This window comes from Borostomias antarcticus (genome assembly GCF_949987555.1).
Source record: "Borostomias antarcticus genome assembly, chromosome: 23".
NCBI classification, from domain to species: Eukaryota; Metazoa; Chordata; class Actinopteri; order Stomiiformes; family Stomiidae; genus Borostomias; species Borostomias antarcticus.
Window position 1 is genome coordinate 16942896 of NC_140256.1, and position 20848 is coordinate 16963743.

General features: G+C 52.7%; 1 protein-coding gene across 1 annotated transcript in view; it reads right to left on the reverse strand.

Annotated features, from left to right (window-relative positions):
* adgrv1 (adhesion G protein-coupled receptor V1) overlaps nt 1-18774 on the reverse strand; it is a gene marked incomplete at both ends in the record, with an annotated part of 65147 nt that extends 46373 nt beyond the window's left edge. Inside the window, 18 exons of the mRNA XM_084456878.1 lie at nt 543-803; nt 913-1036; nt 1181-1344; nt 1524-1704; nt 2505-2690; nt 3080-3206; nt 4398-4621; nt 4745-4921; nt 6120-6449; nt 8148-8418; nt 8850-9418; nt 10151-10264; nt 11381-11476; nt 13774-13932; nt 14115-14264; nt 14498-14685; nt 16337-16399; nt 17958-18774. Coding sequence (XP_084313004.1) covers nt 543-803; nt 913-1036; nt 1181-1344; nt 1524-1704; nt 2505-2690; nt 3080-3206; nt 4398-4621; nt 4745-4921; nt 6120-6449; nt 8148-8418; nt 8850-9418; nt 10151-10264; nt 11381-11476; nt 13774-13932; nt 14115-14264; nt 14498-14685; nt 16337-16399; nt 17958-18774 — 4201 coding nt within the window. The remainder of the gene's footprint in view (nt 1-542; nt 804-912; nt 1037-1180; nt 1345-1523; nt 1705-2504; nt 2691-3079; nt 3207-4397; nt 4622-4744; nt 4922-6119; nt 6450-8147; nt 8419-8849; nt 9419-10150; nt 10265-11380; nt 11477-13773; nt 13933-14114; nt 14265-14497; nt 14686-16336; nt 16400-17957) is intronic.
* Nucleotides 18775-20848: the final 2074 nt, after the last annotated feature.

Genomic DNA, 20848 nt, shown 5'->3' on the forward strand with positions numbered 1-20848 from the left:
ATACTCTCATTCTTGAATACGTCTTTGAAGGCCCAGAACACGGCCTAGCCCTAGTTCTGGAGGCACCGGTCCATCTCTGCGCGCTGAGCCAGCAGAGTGGCTGTGTGTGTCTTTGTGGGCCAGAGAGAGTCGGAGTTCTGTAATTAAGTTCCCCGGCAGCCCAGCAGCCTTTCATCCCCGTTTGTGATGCACAATAGGAGGATTAAGAGGGCTCTGCAGGGTCACCACAGTCAACGCTAATCAACCCTGTCACTCTCCAATGTACAGAAACAACTGGACAAGAGAGAGAGAGAAAGAGAGAGAGAGAGAGAGAGAGCGAGAGAGAGAGAGAGAGAGAGAGAGAGAGAGATACACAAGGACAGCGGATACACAAGGAGGAAATACATTTAACATAATGAGGTCAACTCACTACTTGACATTTCAAAACCCCCCAAACCATCTCAAGGAATTCTCTTTGAGGCCTTTGAATTGACTTGGTCGATGACAGCGGGTTTTGTATCGAGGCTGTCATGTCTGACGGACAGAAGGAGAGGCGAGCCCACCTGTGGCGTTGTGGAGAACGATGTAGAAGGGTTCGTCCGTCTCGGGCGTGTCATCGTCCTCCACCACCACAGAGATGTTCTTCGTCCGCTCTCCAACGTCAAACACCAGCAGCGTGACGTTACTCTGGACGGCGAAGTCCCCTGGCGACGCATCGCCGTACTCCACGCGGTACATCACCGTGGCAATGAAGTCTGCCGGCCCGGCCCTCAGGATTGTGAAGTTGGCCACGCCCCCTTCCTGAAGCCGGACCACCACGGGTTCTGCGAGGGGACGGAGAGCTGTTACGTCAGCTGACATAAGCGCTATGTCGCCAGTCATAACCGGCTTTATAGTATCAGCAGTTTTTTTGAGTGTGAAGAAATATGCTACCTGCAAAGTAGATGGGGTCATCGTTTTTGTTGATCTGCAAGCTGGCATTGAGTTTGTTCCCGAGTCTAGCTCCCCCAGTCGTGTTCAGCAGTGTGACAGTAAAACTCTCCTCATCCTCTGGGATCTTACAGGGACAACAAGACGATGACAGTCAAACATGCAGCATGCAAAATATGTCAGGTACAATGACAAAGGTCATCAATTATGTTAAAACCGTGTGCCATGCCAGATCTATAAATACAAGAGTGGCTGTGTGATACAACTTTACCTCATCGGGTACAGAGACGAGAGTAAGGTTTTTCATAAACTCTCCCTCGTTGAACTCGACATAGCCCTCCACAGGACTGACGTCTCCAGACATGGCAGGCTCTAGGACCCAGGACACGCTCACGTTCCCGAACCGACCCCTGTTCCTCGCCACGGTGTAGGCCACTGAACAGAACATCCACAACAGAACCAGCGTTCACAATATCACCATGAGGAAACAGACGCTCAAATATTCAAATCATTTCAGGTTTTTATTCTGTTCCTTCCAAGCTCTTCTCTTGTATGAAGCCGCTAAAACCACCGATCAGAGCCCAGGATGAAGGGCCTCTTGCGGTCCTCCGTACCTGAGTGTGTCTCCTCCCCCTTGCTCTCGTTGATGGCCTCCGCCAATCCCATCCTCACGAACTCGATGACCCCGTACGGGTCGTCGTTCTGCCTCACCGTGATGTTGACCTCTCGGCGGTTGCCAAGACGACTGGGTGGAGTGCTGTAGCTGCTGAGCACCACTGAAAATGTCTCATCCAGCTGCACACCACGCCGCACGCACACACACACACACACACACACACACACACACATACACACATACACACACACCACAGACACACACACACACATGCACACACACACCGCAGACACACACACACACACACACACACACACACATACACACATACACACACACCACAGACACACACACACACATACACACATACACACACACACACACACACACACACACACACACACATACACACATACACACACGCCACGCCGCACGCACACACACACACACACACACACACACCACGCCGCACGCACACACACACACACACACACACGCACACACACACACACACCACGCCGCACGCACGCACACACACACACACACACACACACACACACACACACATACACACATACACACACACCACAGACACACACACACACATGCACACACACACCGCAGACACACACATACCACACACACACACACACACACACACACACACATACACACATACACACACACCACAGACACACACACACACACATGCACACACACACCGCAGACACACACATACCACACACACACACACACACACACACACACACACACACACCACACACACACACATGCACACACACACACACACACACACACACACACACACACACACACACACACACACACACACACACAGGCAAGCTCTTTACGAGGCTAGCAGAGAGGTTGTTTCACATTAAAATCAGCACTCTTCTGTTTTCAATAGATGCCCACATTTATGCGTTGCTTATCAGAACATGCCAGCGAGGAGGTTTACCTCCGGCACGCCGTCCGGCCGTGCCACCAGCGCCACCAGCACCTCCCTCTCCCCGGGCTTGAACTCCAGGATGCCCGTGGCGCCGTAGAACTCATCGTTGCCCGAGGGCACGACCGCGTAGCGCACCAGCTGTTTGAGCAGCTGGCCCTGGGCCCTGACCACGCGCAGCTCCACCGCCTCTCCCTCCTGCAGGGCATGAGGTCAGGGGTCACCCAAATTACATTACATTACATTACATTACAGTCAGTTAGCAGACGCTTTCATCTAAAGCGACTAACAATAATTGCATTTAACGTAGGAAGAGCCAATGTACTACTACTTGCCAGAACTCACAAGTGCATCTTCTTTCTAAAACAAGTGACTAAGAGCATAATCTAGTGCTGAAGGCAAAGTGCAAGAATCACAATCTAAAGTACAGTGCAATATAATATAATACAATATATTGTGAAATGACACCATGGGGGTCCCTCGTAAGGTCAAGGGGTCACAGTCATGACAGCGTGGGGGTCTCTCAGCTCTGGTTCTAGCTAGAAGGTTCTAGAAGTTCTAGCTAGGGTAAACCGGGTTGTTCTTACGCTGATGACCCACGGTCCTCTGGAGTAGGGCGAGAACTCAAACACCCCACCCGGGTCGTCGTTCTCCAGGATCACCATCTCCCTGCTGGTGAAGCCGGTCTTCAGGATCTGGTTCTCAGCGTTGGTCCTGGGAGAGTGACGTGCAGGAACGGGGTGAAGGAGAACCAAACATTTACAACATTACAACTGTGGGGTACAATACATTTATAGGACTGTGCTTGGGGCTCATCTTAAGTCCACCTTGTCCTCACTGCTCTAACATGACAATTTCCCCCTGGCGATCAATAAAGTGTCTGTCTGACCAGACAGTCAGGTCCAACCCATCAGTTCCCATCAGCATAACCTTCATCTTTAGAAATGTCTTCATCAGTCCTGGTAAATAACTTGTATAGTCTCATGTTCAGAACCCCCTGCAGGGCTGTTTGGGCTGCTCTGATTCACCATGTCATTTGGAGGGCCTCTCTTTCACAGCAGGGGGACTTCAGTGTGTGTGTGTGTGTGTGTGTGTGTGTGCGCGCGCATGTGCGTGCGTGTATGTGTGTATGCAAGGAGGGTGAGAGCCAAGCAAACGTCACATAGCAGGTTTTAAATCAGTGACAAAAACAGGGACAGGGTGAAGCACAGCAAACAAACCCTCCCACACTCCCGTGCGCCGCATGCATACAAACACCCACGCCTTTACAGGCAGGCACAATGAAGACCTGCTCAATTAGGAGCGACACATAATGAAGATCACCCTTTACACCCCGCGGCCGTACCCCTCTGGCCCCCGTTTCACCCCCCCCTCCCCCCCGACCCCACATCCCCATCCCACACCAACCAAAGGCTCCACAAATGCTAAAGTGGGCCTTCTCCCTCTTTCTCAGAGAGAAAAAAAGAGGCCTGATTCACAGCACACAAAGGGTCGAAGTTCACTCCAGTCTCCACTTACCCGAAGTACACTACAAAACGCGCTGTCTCCACCCTGCAGGGCAGAGGGGAGGAGAGGGGTGTGTGTGTGTGTGTGGGGGGGGGGGGGCAGCGTTCTCATCAGAGCACACCAGAGCCCAAAGAAAGATAGGAGTGGATGGAGGAGGGCAGCAGGGATGCTCCTTCAACGTCTCACTAATGTCCCAGTCTTGTCTTTCTCAGGAGTCATACCACGGGTATTTTATAGACACCTTGCAACTCCAGGCAAAGGGACTACTGATCCAGGTTCATTCATAGTTCTTTACATCGTATAAGCCATTAACAAAACCAGAGCAACGTTTTATTCAAACAAATCAACTGGGTAGAAATATGTTGGCCAACCAGAACCCAGCCCAGTGATAACCAGTACCTGTCCAGGGTGAGTAGAAGAGTCTCGTTGACCTCTGGGATGCTGTCGGCCATGATGGTAATGTTGATGGAGGCGTCGCTCTGGCCGGACAGGAAGACCACCGAGCCGCTGAAGGGCTCCAGGTCCTCAGGGGTGATGTCCGCCTGGTTGTGTCCCGTTGGTCGGAGGCTCCAAAAGACCTCCGCCTTCCCGTCCGTCCCGTCGCGACGCAGGGGGAGCGTCAGCTGTTGGCGAGGAGGAGCAAAAATTATAATAATCGAAATGTGCTTCTCAAAAATGTTGAGTTCAAACCTGTGATGATGAAGACTAATATCTGAGGTGAAATCACGGTGTCAGAGCTGGCGTACCTCGCTCGCGTTTCTATCCTCGGGCTCGTAGACCGCCACCGTGGTGTTACTGGTGAAGCCGATCTCCCCGTTGGCGATGTCGGGGGTCACGGTGAGGGTGAGGTTGAGGGCCCCCCCGAAGCGCGGGCTGACAGGGGGGATGGGAGGGGTGATACCCACCAGCTCCACGCTCACCAGCTGGAACGGAGACAGCGGAACGTTTAGTGAAAGAATGATGGCGGAACATGATAGGTTCTCCACTGCTGCCTCTAGGTTATCACACTGCTGTTGTTGATTAGATTGTACTGTATCTAATCTCAGTACCCAGAAGCCATCGCTGCAGCGAGAACCTCTGGGGAAAAAAACGATAATATTCGTGGACACCAATGAGAAGACTCTTGGATTTTATGCGTGGAGAATGATTGGCCCATGCAGACAGTGGACTGTGCGGGCAGGCTGATTTGGCCTCTGATTGGTCACTGACCGCAGCTTTCCACTTTTCTAATGAGTCCTGCATTCGTCCGTCGGTGGACTTCCTTCCACGTTAACTCACTGCACGGAGTCGGCTAGCTACAGTTTTCTTCTTTTCTGGGCTGGATGAGTTTTTCATTTAGTCCCGATTATGCGCTCCTGATGACATGTGTTCAAATGCAGCTGGACTTGAAAGTTAGGTGTTGGCTCTATCCCTATGCCCATATTTTGTAGTATCTAATGGACTACTTATCTAATCTAATCTACTAACGTTCATGAGGAACAGAACACGATGTGACCCGAGAGTGATGAATGTGTCTTCAGTTCCCCTGAGTGGCAGTTTGCTCCCAGGTTTGCTCTATTGTCTGCTACTATGTCTACCCCTCAGTACTTCCAATTAGATGTCTTTCAGAGTGAAGTTATGAATGACTCTCCATCTCTACAGAGCTCCCAGCCCTGTCAAACTGCCTCTTCTCGCTGTGTGTGTGTGTGTGTGTGCATGTGTAAGAGAGAGATAACTAGAGACAGAGAGAGAGAGAGAGAGAGAGAGAGAGAGAGAGAGAGAGAGAGAGAGAGACTCTATGTGTGCGTGTGTGTGCTGCAACTTTAGACCCATTGAATGTGAAGGAGCCACTTCGATCTTGTGTTTGTTTTTAAGCTCTGCTTGATGAGGCTGTTTGTTTGGACGTTTGGACAATTCCCATGGCAACGAGCCAGACCGGAGCACTCACATCCATGCCGTTCACTCTCCCATGCAAATAAACCACTCTGAGTCTCTGGGCCCGCCTGACTGAACCAACAGGGAGACAAGGGAAGCGGACCGACCCCCAAAGACTTCTAGTTACATACTGCCTCACACACAGTGACCTCTCTCGACCCCTGACCCCACCCCTGACCCTACAGCCTGCCGGATGGCATACAGTACCTGAATGAGGAAGTGGGCCCCGTTCTGCAGGAAGGCGTCGTTGCGTATGGGCAGGGTGAGCCCGGCCCGGACCTGGCCCTGGGAGAACAGCAGGCTGGTGTACCGACTGCCGTTCAGAACCCGGTCCCGGGCCAACGCCGGGTCCACGGGCCCCGCGGGTATGTAGAGGGCGCTGAGGGTGAGGGACACCTCCCCCAGCGCACCCCCCTGGCGCAGGAAGCCCAGGGACAGGAAGCGCCCCTCCGGCCGGCTCCGGATGCTCTGCTCCGCCCCCGGGTCGAAGCGGAACAGGCCGTAGACGTCGTCGCTGTCCTGGATGTAGAACACCATCTGGGGACGGATGGAGGGGGGGATGGAGGGAGGGAGGGATGGAGGGAGGGATGGAGGGAGGGATGGAGGAGAGAAGGACTGTCAGACACCACGTCGGGAGGGAGAGAGGCGGGGATCATGTCGCAGTTGACGTTCACGTAAATGTGTTTTGAATATCAACTGAATCGGCGTATATACAGTATGAATTCAAGATATCCAAAACCAATTACTGCGGAAGTCAGCCGAACGGAGTGGCAGACGCTGGAAGATAAGAGCATTAAGCCTGGTGTATACCAGCTACACAGAGAGCGCTGGGCTAAGTTTAGCATCCTCTTTAATTAAATCTCCCTAAGTTTGCCGCGCTGAAATAGTTTTCATGAGCTTCTTTACTGCGGCGCGGTTATTTATCCAGGACCCACAGCTATCTGAGCGCCGCCCGACACTTTAGATTTGCGTGTGTTTGTACGTGACCGACGATCCGTACCATCTTGGCGTTTACGGTGTCGAACTCGTCCAACTACAGGACTCGTCCTCTGATGCCTGGCAACTTCGAGTTCCCCCGAAAGTCGACCCTCACGCACACATGGTAAGCAGATCTCCAGCCTGAAACTACCGCTGCCTGTGTGCGTGCGTGCGTGCGTTTAAAATCTAATGTCTTAAACATAAACACAAGTTAAATCTGCCCACTCCATTCACACGTAGCCAGGAGGAGAGATGGCAACTATAAAGGCGTTGCACCACCTCGCGCACCGATTCACGAGCAGCAGCCCCCCCCCCCCCAAAGCAGCCCCCCCCCCCCTGCTGGGCGGCAGGACCCCTGCGGACGTCTCCTCTTTGTCCTGATTCAGCCACATGAAGGGAACACCCAGGACGAAGTGACAGAGGCTGCCTGCGTCGACTGCACAAGTGTGTGTGTGCCAAGCTTAAGCCACTGTAACTTACTGTGCATGTCTCCCGCACGCATGTACACACACACACACACAACCACATCCTCCAGATGTGTGTCCAAGTGTTGCTCTCCCCCGCAGACTTCCCCTGCAAAGTTTGGGTGGACCTTCTCTCTCTCTCTCACTCTCTCTCTCTCTCGATCTGTCTCTCTCTGTCTCTCTCTCTGTCTCTCTCTGACTCTCTCTCTCTGTCTCTCTCTCTGTCTCTCTCTGACTCTCTCTCTGTCTCTCTCTCTGTCTCTCTCTCTGTCTCTCTCTGACTCTCTCTCTGACTCTCTCTCTGTCTCTCTCTCGGTCTCTCTCTGACTCTCTCTCTGACTCTCTCTCTGTCTCTCTCTCGGTCTCTCTCTGACTCTCTCTCTGTCTCTCTCTCTGTCTCTCTCTCTGTCTCTCTCTCGGTCTCTCTCTCGGTCTCTGTCTCTCTCTCTGTCTCTCTCTCGGTCTCTCTCTCGGTCTCTCTCTCGGTCTCTGTCTCTCTCTCTCTGTCTGTCTGTCTCTTCCTGCTCCGTCTATGCCAGACCATACCCTGTATCAGTCAATCCTATCAACCTTAAGCCAAGTCTCTACACCCAGGGTGACGCTATTGAATACGGATCCTACAGTTGACCAGATCCAGAGCCCTGGGGCCAGACTGACCTCCATGGGCTCGTCCACCTCGACCCAGACTGACCTCCATGGGCTCGTCCACCTCGACCCAGACTGACCTCCATGGGCTCGTCCACCTCGACCCAGACTGACCTCCATGGGCTCGTCCACCTCGACCCAGACTGACCTCCATGGGCTCGTCCACTTCGGCCCCTCCCGTGACCGTGTTGGCCAGCAGCCTGAGGACGAACACCTCCGCCTCCTCCGCCAGCGCGTCCGGCGTGACGTTCAGCGGCAGGACGGCGCTCATCTGACCCGCCGCAAAGAACAGGGTCCCCGCCTCCGGGCTCAGGTCGTCTGACACCGGCGAGCGGTCACTCGAGTTCCGACTGATGGTCCAGTTTACGGAGACGACGCCGTAGTTACCGCCGTTCCTCACAATGGAGATGCCTTCGAATCTGAGGGAGTGAGAGAGAGAGAGAGAGAGAGAGAGAGAGAGAAGAGAGAGAGAGAGACAGAGAGAGAGAGAGAGAGAGAGACAGAGAGAGAGAAAGAGACAGAGAGAGAGAGAGAGACAGAGAGAGAGAGAGAGAGACAGAGAGAGAGAAAGAGACAGAGAGAGAGAGAGAGACAGAGAGAGAGAGAGAGACAGAGAGAGACAGAGAGAGAGAGAGAGAGAGAGAGAGAGAGAGAGAGAGAGAAGAGAGAGAGACAGAGAGAGAGAGAGAGAGACAGAGAGAGAGAGAGAGAGAGAGACAGACAGAGAGACAGAGAGAGAGACAGAGAGAGAGAGAGAGAGAGAGAGAGAGCACCATCATGAAGTCGACAGAGAATTGAACAACTTGCTATATTTCTATCCGATGTGTTTTAATGAATCAAATAGTCCCACCTGTGTGTCAAATCCTCATTGATGCTGATTGGCTGAGCGAGCGGGCTGCTGCTGATTGACAGGACCCCGTGGGGTTTGTCGTTGGGCTCGATGGTGACCAGCACGGCGTTGGGCGCGACCAGGACGGCGTCTCCCCTGACCGTCTCCTCCAGCAGGACCACGTGGAAGGACTCGGCGATCTCCGGCACCTCGTCATCGCTGATGTTGAACAGCAGGCGGGCCTCGTAGACGCGTGGTGGGAACCTCACCGTCCGCACCGCCTGCAGGTCCACGAAGTCCGCCGCCGGCGTGGCGCTGCCCGCCCCCTCGCCGCTGACCACCGCGTAGTCCACGGAGACCTCGTCGTCGTCGGAGCCCACCAGGCGGCCGCCCTCGGAGAGGCGCCCGCGGGTCACAGTGAGGGCGACAACGCCCGCCGTCTCGGGCACGGCCAGCAGGGACTGGGAGAAGCGGAGAGGGCTGTCGTTGCGCCGGATCTTCAGCCGCACGCTGCTGCCGTCGGGGTCGAGGAGCGCCCCGCCCTCCACGCCGGTCAGCTGGACGGTGAACACCTCGTCATCCTCTGGGATCTGACAGAGATGAGAGGGAACAGTTGTATGAGCACACACACACTAGGGATGAGACGGTATGGATTTTTGCATTAAGGTACGGTATCTAGTTACACGGTACGGTTTACGGTATTTCACGGTATACGGCATTTCACCTCCCCAACACACATAAAAAAAACATCAATTACACACAGGCGTTTCAATAGGCTGAGTTCTAGAGCCCTACACAGTGCAACACATGATGGAAAATGTAAACTATTGTAATAAAGCTCAGTTTATTATTAGTATATTTACATTAAATTACAAAATTAACTGTTGCAAGCAACTTGAAATGTGAAGTTTCAGCAGCATACAAAAAATACAACATACAAAAAGCAGCTAGCTATCTGAAGATGTGAGCTACTGTTTGTGTTCCACAGCTACATCCAGCTTCCCAACATATGTTCCATAATCCCGATAAAGTGTTACTGTAGGACACACTCTTGCTAACTACAGTAGCTAGCAAGTTACGCTATCTGCCTTTTTGAGGTAGCTGTTTGTGTGTTTGCTACTGTAGCTATCCTATCAGTACCTAGTAGAGCCTGTCCAGTCACACATGGTAAATGAAACACAATTAAAGGAAACACAATTAAATGTAGGTCTTGCTGAATACACTGCTAAGGGGAGTTGAACTTGCACCAAGCATGTTATATCAGTTACGCCAGCGGTGGCGGCTTTAAAAGGCGTGGAGGTGGCGAAGAGAGACGGAGGTACCTGGTCATCCTGGATGAGGATGCTGAAGACCACCACGGCTCGTCCAGGGGGGATGGTGATGTTGCCCCTGTCTGGACTCAGGTCCTCAATGGCAGGGTTAGGACCTCCAGAGATCTGACACAGCAACAGTCCACATTGATATCACTCACTGTGTGTGTGTGTGTGTGTGTGTGTGTGTGTGTGTGTGTGTGTGTGTGTGTGTGAGGGGGGGTGGGGGGGGGCTTGAAATATATCCACCACAATACAATGTAATGAGCCTATTGTTCTGACCTGACCCTACTGAGGTGAATCTGGAGTCAAGTCCAATGTCTTCTCACCTCAAAGTTCACAGTCACCGTTCCATATGTCCCTTTCTCTCTGATCAGGCTGAGAGGAACATACTGGTTCCTCCCTCTGGGCTCCTCAACAATGATCTGCTCTGTCTGGAAGAGAGAGAGAGAGAGACAGAGAGAGAGAGAGAGAGAGAGAGAGAGAGAGAGAGAGAGAGAGGAGTGATATGTGGGGTTGCCTTTATTGATTCTTCAGTACAAAAATCATTATCCCACATACAACTCTTGCAGAAAAGTTAATGCTGAGAGAAAACTGGTCGTGTTGTTATTTTGCCACCCATACAGCACCCCCCCGCCCCCACCCCCCCACCCCCCACCCCCCCACCCCCCACCCCCCACCCCCCACCCCCCACAACCAACCACTCCTGCACCACAATCTACATGGAAAGACCCCCCAGCTCTGCCAACTGCCAACTCCTTCATCCTCATAGTCATTCATGGAGCAAACCTCCGTTATGATAGTGCCAAATGTGGGGAGACGTTTTTGCTCATGAGGCTGTTTAAAGGGGCCCAGTCACGTTTGTTTAAGAAATGCTTAAATTCTGTGTGTAGGCCTTTTTAAAATCACCATCAGTGTAGCCGTTTCGTATATGTGGAAAATACTGTGGCAAAATCGAGCCAATGCTTCAAAGGGTGACGTCACTGGACTTCAAAGGGTGATGTCACTGGATGCGTTTGCCCTTTGAGGTTTTGCCAGGGTATTTTGCCGCGCTACTTCCCATATATAAGAGAGGGCTACTGAACACTGACGGAGATTTTGGCCTCCACACAGAAGTTACGCAATCAATCCAAATAACATCAACTGAAACATGTGTGACTGTGCCCCTTTAATGCAGGAGATAACAGAAGATCTGGCGTGTGTACAACGTGAAGTGTGTGAGAGATCGTGGAGGTATCTTACCGAGTTGAAGCCGATAATGCCAAAGGCGTTGTCATTGGACAGGATGGTGATGGTGGCTTTGTTGGGGGTACCCAGTGTTACGCCATTGGAGGAGCTCTGAGATGAGAGGAGAGATTATTATCCAATGAGCATCAGTCTGCCTCCCATCCTCTATCTTGTCATCACCCCCATCCCCAGGTGAAGTTCATCAGAGTGAGTGAAAAAGGCTTCCTCCATTCTAAAATCTGACAATTAATGGCATTAATTTTTTGTTGTTAACATGGTGCAGATACGACATAGTGCAATAACCCACACAGGCAGCTTCAGAGGCTAATACACACACGCACGCACGCACGCACGCACACACACACACACACACACACACACACACACACACACACACACACACACACACACACACACACACACACACACACACACACACACACACACACACAGGTGAATACAACCAGACAGACAGCCTGGTCTCCAGGGCCCTTCACACCCGCAGGGAAATCACGGGGAACAGACAAAGACAGGAAGTACTTCTCTCCGCCTGGTCTGACGTTAAACCCTCAGGCGTTTCTGTTCACTGTCAGTCACAGCTAAGGTAAGTCACAGCAGCTTTAGAAGAAGAAGGCTTTGTTTGTCATACGGCTTGACACTCCAACACACACATGCGATGGGCGACATTTAACGCTTTAACGCTGCTCAGAAGAAGAATTTGTATTGATTTCAGTCATCTAGATATAAATGGAAATAAAATTAAAACCGAGGAATGCCACTTGGCACTGGTTGATGGAGGTAATGTAACTCGTCTCAAAGAAAGGCTCTCTCAGTTTAAGACGCACAAACGGCAAGCCCATAGCAGAACCATTGTGTGCCTGTGTGTGTGTGTGTGTTTGTGAGTTTGTGTATGTGGGTAGTGTGTGTGTGCGCGCGCGCGTGCGTGTGTGTGTGTGTGTGTGAGAGAGAGAGAGAGAGAGAGAGAGAGAGAAAGAAAGAGAGAAAGAGAAAGAGAGAGAGAGAAAGAGAGAGAGAGAAAGAGAGAGAGAGAGAGAGAGAGAGAAAGAGAGAGAGAGAGAGAGAGAAATAGAGAAATAGAGAAAGAGAGAGAGAGAAAGAGAGAGAGAGAGAGAGAGAGAGAGAGAGTGAGAGAGAGAGAGAGAGAGAGAGAGAGAGAGAGAAAGAGAGAGAGAGAGAGAGAGAGAGAGAGAAGAGATTGAGCCCTCTGCTTTCACCCCTCTATTCAGACAGGGCTTTTCCCAGCTGTAACAGAGCTTTCATTCAGGCGCTGAGCTCTTGTCGCAGCCGACACACAGACACAGAATCCACACGCTCTCGCAATCCTGCCTACAGCCTGCCAGCAGCCTGCTCCCCTGAGGAATAACACACACACACACACACACACACACACGGCTCCATACACTGGCTCCACGCCCAACCCAGCGCTATCCCCCACTCTGTGAAACCAGCAGTACAGTAGCCCCAGAATGAGTGGGCTTCACCTGCCACCACCACCACCACCACGGTCCCCAGAGACCCTCCCTCAATCACTACCTGGACATCATCCACCCTCACATCCCTGGGCTTGTCAGGGATGACGAACGACCGGCCCCGTTGGTGGTCTCCAGGGTTTGGTTGTGTGAGAGGCCATAGCCCGCAACTCATCTTCCTGGCAGAGCCCTGCTCTCAGTGGGCTGGCGGTGGTCTTTGTCCCGCCTGCCTCTCTCTCTCTCAGAGCCATTAGTCAGAGCCAGACGCGAGCGGGAGCCCGCCTCCGGCGACCATCAATCACGCCGTGACAGCTAGAGCTGCTAAATGACACCATGTGGATCAGCCGCTATAGGTGCGAGGCTTAACCAACCACGCAGCGGAGAGCAAGCTTTCATCTGGCTGGGAGAGGTAGATTAACGAGCCAGATCTCAACCACTCGGCTGCAACAGCTCCACCTACACACACACACACACACACACACGTAAAGGGTCTATGTCCATCCCCCCTTTGCTCTCTGTGAAGCGCATGGTGTTGCCTCTGTGTATGAAATGCGCTATACAAATAAAGTTTGATTTAATTCGAAAAGTCACGCATCTCGGAAGGACACGTTTTCGGGCCGACGCCTAGTTTGCGTGGGACTAGGGGGGTCGATTTAGGACGCGGGGACAGCGCGTTCCCTAAATGTTATTGCTCCCTCGGCAGCTGACCACGTTTCCCCCACATGGTCTGTTTGATGGTGTGAAGCGTCTGTCTTGATCTCACATCACAGTCCCCCCGGCTGGGCTTTCATCTACTGTGTGGCACGGCCCTGGCTGTCAGAACCGCTCCGCGCTCACAAAGGTGTCTTCAGAGCCTGGGTCTCGTCAGCGGCCCGGGCCAGAACACAGCCCGGCCACACAGCCCTGCAGAAGCTCTACAGAGCGCCACATCAAAGGCCCTAGGGGGGCCTCCCCACCGCAGGCTTTCTGTTTGGGGTTGAAAAGGCGGGGCCCCTGGCCCCAGCGGTCGGACTCGGGGCGAGGGTTGAAGACAGACAGGATCAGGACAGGAACACTGGGGGGGTTGTAGAACGCTGACTGGGGTTCCGTACGGGAGGGGGAGAAGAGGACGAGGCTTGTCCTTTTTTTACCCATAGACACGAAGGAGAATGCACACACACTCGAACGAGCGCACACACACATGCACGCACACACACACATGAATCAGTGATTATATACTGATCACAGAGCATACAACCCAACATATTGAGTGTGGTTACCTGTAGCTTGAGATTGAAGACGAAGGTCTCGTCAGCCTCAGGTATGTCGTCGTCCTTCACAGCGATGAAGATGGTCTTACTGGCCTCGGAGGACATGAGGAAGGCCGCAGCCGTGGTGGCCTCAAAGTCCCCTGTGTCATCTCCCTCCAACTAGGGGAACACACACATTTTGTAAATACACAAGCACACACACACACACGGACACACACACTGTCAGAAGGTGCAGACATACAGGAACTGCTATAGCGACAGCCAACAGCTCCCTGTCACACAGGGTTCTTGTTATTTGATAGAACTGAATAGAATTGATTGAACTTTAACATCAAACATACAGGCCAACACGCTACAGTGAGGACCGTGACTCTGACCATGCCTGTCCCTACCAGAACCAGAGCCGTCACGTTGACCGGATCGCCGACCCTCTCCACCACCAGACGGACCACGGTGCGACTGCTCTCGTTCACCACGAAGGCTGTCTGTCCCAGGAACCTGAGCACGGCCGACTCGGGCCGGGCACGCGGCACGCACAGAGCCAGGATCAAGCCAGCTAGCGTGAGGATGGTGGGCATTCCTGGAACACCGAGGACAGAATTACACATGTGCTTGGTAAATCAATGAACTCCTACAGTATGGATCCATTCATGTATTGAACCGGTGGGTGTGGCATAGGAAGCACAGAAGGGCCAGACAAGTGCAGATAAAAATGAGTTGTGTAACTCTGCTGTAGCCTAAGTGGACATACAGTAAGGGGACATCGGCGTAGAAGCTACTGGCACTGGATGTGTTCCATTCCCTAACTCTGTTGTCCTCGGGTTGTCATAACTTCAAAGCTGTTGTTGTTACGTTTCACTCCAACTGACCACAGCTATCGGCCAGATCAATGAGTCATGAATCTCATAGTTTCCTGTTCAAGACAGTTGAGATGGTTTGTTGGGTTTTACCGGGAGGTTGGCTGAACACCAGTCGCCCACCCACCCCACCTCCACTCTCTCTCTCTCTCTCTCTCTCACACACACACACACACACACACACACACACACACACACACACACACACACACACACACACACACACACACTCTCTCTCTCTCTCTCTCTCACTCTTTCCTCCATCTCTTTCTCTCTCGGGGCCTAATCCCACAGAGCTAGGAGACCCACAGACAGTTGTCATGGTTTTCAAAACAAACAACAGGACATGTGGGTGTGGCCGTCCTAATGCAAAGCTGTGGGCATCCCGTTCCTCCTCTTCTCTCATTCAAGATCCACTCCATGTCTTCCCAACAGTCACACGGCCCGGGAAGCTTTTCTAATATTCATTTTAAATTACAAGGTTGAAAAATACACCAGTTCAGTATGAAGCCAGGCTGTTTTCTTATTTAGGGGTGGAGAGATTGCTTTGGAAAGTTGGACATTGAAAACATCCCATTTTTCATATGTTCCGTCCCTGCTAGATCATTCTGGGATATTTCTGGGCATCACGGGGTGTTCTGCAGAGCAAACATCCATCCATCAAGGTGTCAGGCTGGATAAACGCGTGGAACCGAGAGTGTTGGATGTCACTGGATGCCAGGTGCATTCATGAAGTTGCAATTAACAAATACTTCTACCGTGTGTGCTGTGTGTGTGTGTGTGTGTGTGTGTGTGTGTGTGTGTGTGTGTGTGTGTTTGCGCGCATGCACGTGTGCCTGCGGTGGATAGGGTGCTGTGAAAGCTATCAAAAGTGGATTAGAAGCTGCTGGATTGCAGGCCTGGGCAGGGGGAGATGGGGGGAGATCGGGGGAGATCGGGGGAGTCAGGACAAAGAGGGAGCAGGGGGGAGTAAAGCCTGTTATTCTGCCTGCTCCCTCCCCTGGGGTTGGGAACTTCCTGCCCCTCTGGTACACTCTGAAACAGACCACATCAGACTGAGAGAGACTGCTTCTCTCTCTCTCTCTCTCTCTCTCTCTCTCTCTCTCTCTCATTCATCCATTCCTGTTTGGGTTTCAAACCCAAGTCACCCTGCACCTCCAAACATCTAACATTAGACCAATTCCTTATACCAATATTCTATCCTCGGAGGGTAACAGCAACAAGATTAGTCTCCTTCCTCAACAAGAAGACAGTACGCCAAGATCCCAAATCAGCAGAAGAGCGGTCTTATACAGGTCCACTGACCCGGACACCAAATTCCCTTCAAAGGGGCTGACGCTGGGCAGATGCAGTGTGTGGAATGGGCCAGTTTACTGTCGGCACAGTTGTCTTTGTCCTGACACACTGACTCCAGAGCCAACTCTGACACTAGAAACCCTGGGGAACGACGAACTGTCCGTCACAGAACAAGGCAGTGTGGAGAGTCTGGCTAGGCCCTCTGACATTGATAAGCCCAGGAGCCACTGGACTCCACACACACGCGCACACACACACACACACTCTCTCTCACACTCTCTCTGTCTCTCTCCCTCTCTCTCTAACAGGACTGCCCGTCACATCCCATAGCTCCTCAGCCAGAAAGATTGACTGTATAAGACAGGACACTGGGGACATGACTGGCTGCCAATCCCACAAACAGACTCCTAAATATGCCGTGTTCTGAAGCTCGGTGTTACCAGGAGACCTCTGATTGAATTTGATCATTAGCTCAACATTTATTATATTAAGCTATATATATATATTATATATGAGCTATATATTAAGCTATGCAATATGCAATAATGCCAAATCAAACCTGACCTCTCTGCAAGCTAAACCTTAAAGCTGTGGTCAAAATGCCTCTTTGAACCCAGTAATACCCCCATTTTTTTTCTCTTCATGTAATTTTCTCGATGCTGTCGGTTTGGTATTATTGCTCCCTTGCACCACACACACTTGCCAGGAAAGTTTTCTTCGTGTTGGGCATTGAGCTCCATTCACTCAGGAGGTAGATTAAGCCTTCTCCTTTCAGGAGCTTAGCAGATCAAAGACAGGGAAGCTGGACTACCCAGGTCTGCTCTGGCACTGCGCTCCGCCTCTGTGTGTGCTGGATTGCTAGTGATTAGACTACTGGTCCCCGTGGCGTCAGGTGGAAGGATGACCACTCTGCCCGGTGGTGTTCTGACCCCTTCACCTGTCGGCGACTCTGGCAGCGGGCTGACAGCGCGAGGCCGGGACCATAGTAACTGGGCCCGGGCGGGTTACATCCCATCGCCCGGCAGGACAAGTGACGAGGTGTCGGGTTGCCTGGCTGCTCCCGGGGTCAGCCGCCTCACCTCTAGGGTTTCTCCTGCTGAGAGAGAAAGCCTTCGCCGTAATCTGAACATTCATTATTCACCCGCCAGGACCTCACAGACAGACTGGAGGCAGGGGTGTGCACTGTATGTATTATGCACATGTGTGTGTGTGTGTGTGTGTGTGTGTGTGTGTGTGTGTGTGTGTGTGTGTGTGTGTGTGTGTGTGTGTGTGTGTGTGAGTGTGTGTGTGTGCGCGTGTACACACACACACGCGTGTGTACGCGTCCACTCACTGATGAGGGCGGCGCATGTCATGTGTCTGGCTGATCATGTGACTACTACGGTGTTGCGTTTAAGACACATGTGCTGTCTCACACGCACACTACACTCTCACCGTGACTCAACGACAAATGACACGTCACATGTACTGAACAGTACTCGTCCGCTGTGACACAGTCGTCCTCATCCTCTCACACCAGTGCTGTAGCTGATAGTCTTCATGGGAAAGTTCAACTGATTTGATCATAGACCTCCACCAACTTTGCTCCCCCGAAGATCTCTAATAAAAGGTTTTCCCAGGCAGCAGGATCCAGCAGGAAGGGCAAGCGGTTGTGCCTGGCTGTTCAACCTCTTCACCCAGATCCCCAGTCTGAGAGCACGGGGACTCCGCCTCTGAGAGCACGGGGACTCCGCCTCTGAGAGCACGGGGACTCCGCCTCTGAGAGCACGAGGACTCCGCCTCTGAGAGCACGGGGACTCCGCCTCTGAGAGCACGGGGACTCCGCCTCTGAGAGCACGAGGACTCCGCCTCTGAGAGCACGAGGACTCCGCCTCTGAGAGCACGGGGACTCCGCCTCTGAGAGCATGGGGACTCCGCCTCTGAGAGCACGATGACTCCGCCTCTGAGAGCACGGGGACTCCGCCTCTAAAAGAGCACGGGGACTCCGCCTCTGAGAGCACGAGGACTCCGCCTCTGAGAGCACGATGACTCCGCCTCTGAGAGCACGAGGACTCCGCCTCTGAGAGCACGAGGACTCCGCCTCTGAGAGCACGGGGACTCCGCCTCTGAGAGCACGGGGACTCCGCCTCTGAGAGCACGGGGACTCCGCCTCTGAGAGCACGGGGACTCCGCCTCTGAGAGCACGGGGACTCCGCCTCTGAGAGCACGGGGACTCCGCCTCTGAGAGCACGAGGACTCCGCCTCTGAGAGCACGGGGACTCCGCCTCTGAGAGCACGGGGACTCCGCCTCTGAGAGCACGAGGACTCCGCCCCTGAGAGCACGGGGACTCCGCCTCTGAGAGCACGGGGACTCCGCCTCTGAGAGCACGGGGACTCCGCCTCTGAGAGCACGATGACTCCGCCTCTGAGAGCACGGGGACTCCGCCTCTGAGAGCACGGGGACTCCGCCTCTGAGAGCACGGGGACTCCGCCTCTGAGAGCACGAGGACTCCGCCTCTGAGAGCTCCGCCCTTCATCAGACTCTGCTTACTGATCTGGAGTCAACATGGCTGATGAGGGCGTGTCTGTCAGTCAGTGAGTGTCCTACAGTACTGGACCAGTGTCAGACTGACTGGCAGACAGGCCACGTTGGGAGTGGCCGGCTGCCCCCGCCATGCGTCACGCTCTCTGAACATGTGTTTATCAATGATGCAATGTGTGACTGCTTTGCCGAGTTAGAGGGGTGGCATCAGTGTGGTAAACACTGGAAAATGTTGCATTTACATTCAGCAAACAGATTATCTACGGTTATAGAGTTCTGGCCAGTCTGCCAGCGGTCCCCCAACTGTTCCCCCAACTGGCAGTTCAGTTGTCAAAACTTTGAGGAAGGTTTTGCTACACGGAAAACAACATTTTTCTAAGGGCCATCTGGTAGTGCCCTCTCCATTTCAAATGACTTTTCTCCTGTTTCATGCCCACTAAAAACAGCCCAGCATTCAGCGAGCACAGGGACCCTTCCAGAAACCACCGCTGCCCTGCTGCCACATTCGTCGAGCAGTTTTCCTGGAAAAACGTTCGTTTTATTCCTTCTTTTCTTCGATCTGCATTTTCTGTGGCTATATACTGCATCTCCACAAGCCCAACAAGGATACCCCTTCTGTGTTTGTTGGTTTGTTCCCTATTTGGGCCAGTCTATCCACCAGCGATGCCTCCAGCACCCCCCCATGCGCCCGCCAGCCAAGGAACCAACTCCAGTCTCATTTCTCATCAGTGGAGATGCAGGGCTGCCATGCACGGCCAGCTCACAACCCCATAATTGCAATTCACATGGACTTTCTCCCTCGTGTATTTTTAGATCACTGGATGCTCTCGACCTCCAGGGAGGCTGGGGAGAGAAATTAAGAGATTTAATAAGTGACTACGGCTAAAACATACATCATTAAATCTGACGAAAATTCTGCAAACCGCTGTGTGTCACTGGCTAGACACTCATTTGGAGAGCTATTCCCGAAAGGCATTTCTGTGTATTTTGGGGGGGGGCAAACCAGAAAACCTAACATCAGCCTAGTAGAAAGAAAGTGTTTTTCAGAATGGGGAGTGCAGAAATATCTGAGTGAGCCAAATGATGCCATGGAGAAGGGGGGGGGGGTGGCACTTTTTTTTTTTAAAGCCAAAGAACAAACTAAAGAACAAGAATGCATGAGCTCAGTCTTATTGTTGTCAGACCCTACAGTGGAACCCGAGCGTTTCTCCTAAGAGGGTGCCAATCAAGCGCGCACGTTGCTGAGAACCAAGGAGAGCAGAAGGTTTCACGGAGGCATCGTCCGCGTGAACGGAGGTTCGGGGAGGCTCTCAAGTTCTGCCAACTGCTTCTCACATCCTCCTCCTCACAATGATCTTTTTTCTCCTCCTTTGGAAACGGCGGGCAGAAACACAGACGACAAAAAAACGCAGGTCCCATTGAGCGTGGGGGGTGAGGGGGGTGAGGAGGCGAGGGGGCCGGGTGTTCGAGCAGACCGCTGGCTCTCCCCTGACCGATTAGCCTGTATGACACGCAATGACAGAGCTGGACAGAAAAGCACTATCGGGGGATTAAACAAGGCTCTCCACGGCCCTCGGACCAAAGGGCCAAATTAGAGAGAGTATTACTTCATAGCGTGGAACCGGTTGGGGACGGAGGAAATGCTAATTGCCTCTCAAAAGAGTTCCCAAAACAGTGACGGGACCCAGAATGGACGGGGGGGGGCGGGGGGGGTGTAGCTATGGGGCGGCAGTAGGACTTTAGGATTCACTGACCCAACACAGTTTTCAGAAGGAGGCTTCTGTTGTTTCCCTTCTATTCTTCTCTTTAAGCTTTGTTTTTTCTCTTTTTCCACCGCTCTCCTCTCGTCTCCTTTGTTTCTTCTCTTTTTCCCCCGCTCTCCTCTCGTCTCCTTTGTTTCTTCTCTTTTTCCACCGCTCTCCTCTCGTCTCCTTGGCATGCAGGACACACCTTCCTTCCCGCCCAACCCAGTCGGATCCCCATTCAAACAGGCTGCCTCTCTCTCTCCATCTCTTGCTCTCCGTCTCTTTCTCTCTCTCCGTCCACCCCCTGCTCTCCTCCTTCCACCT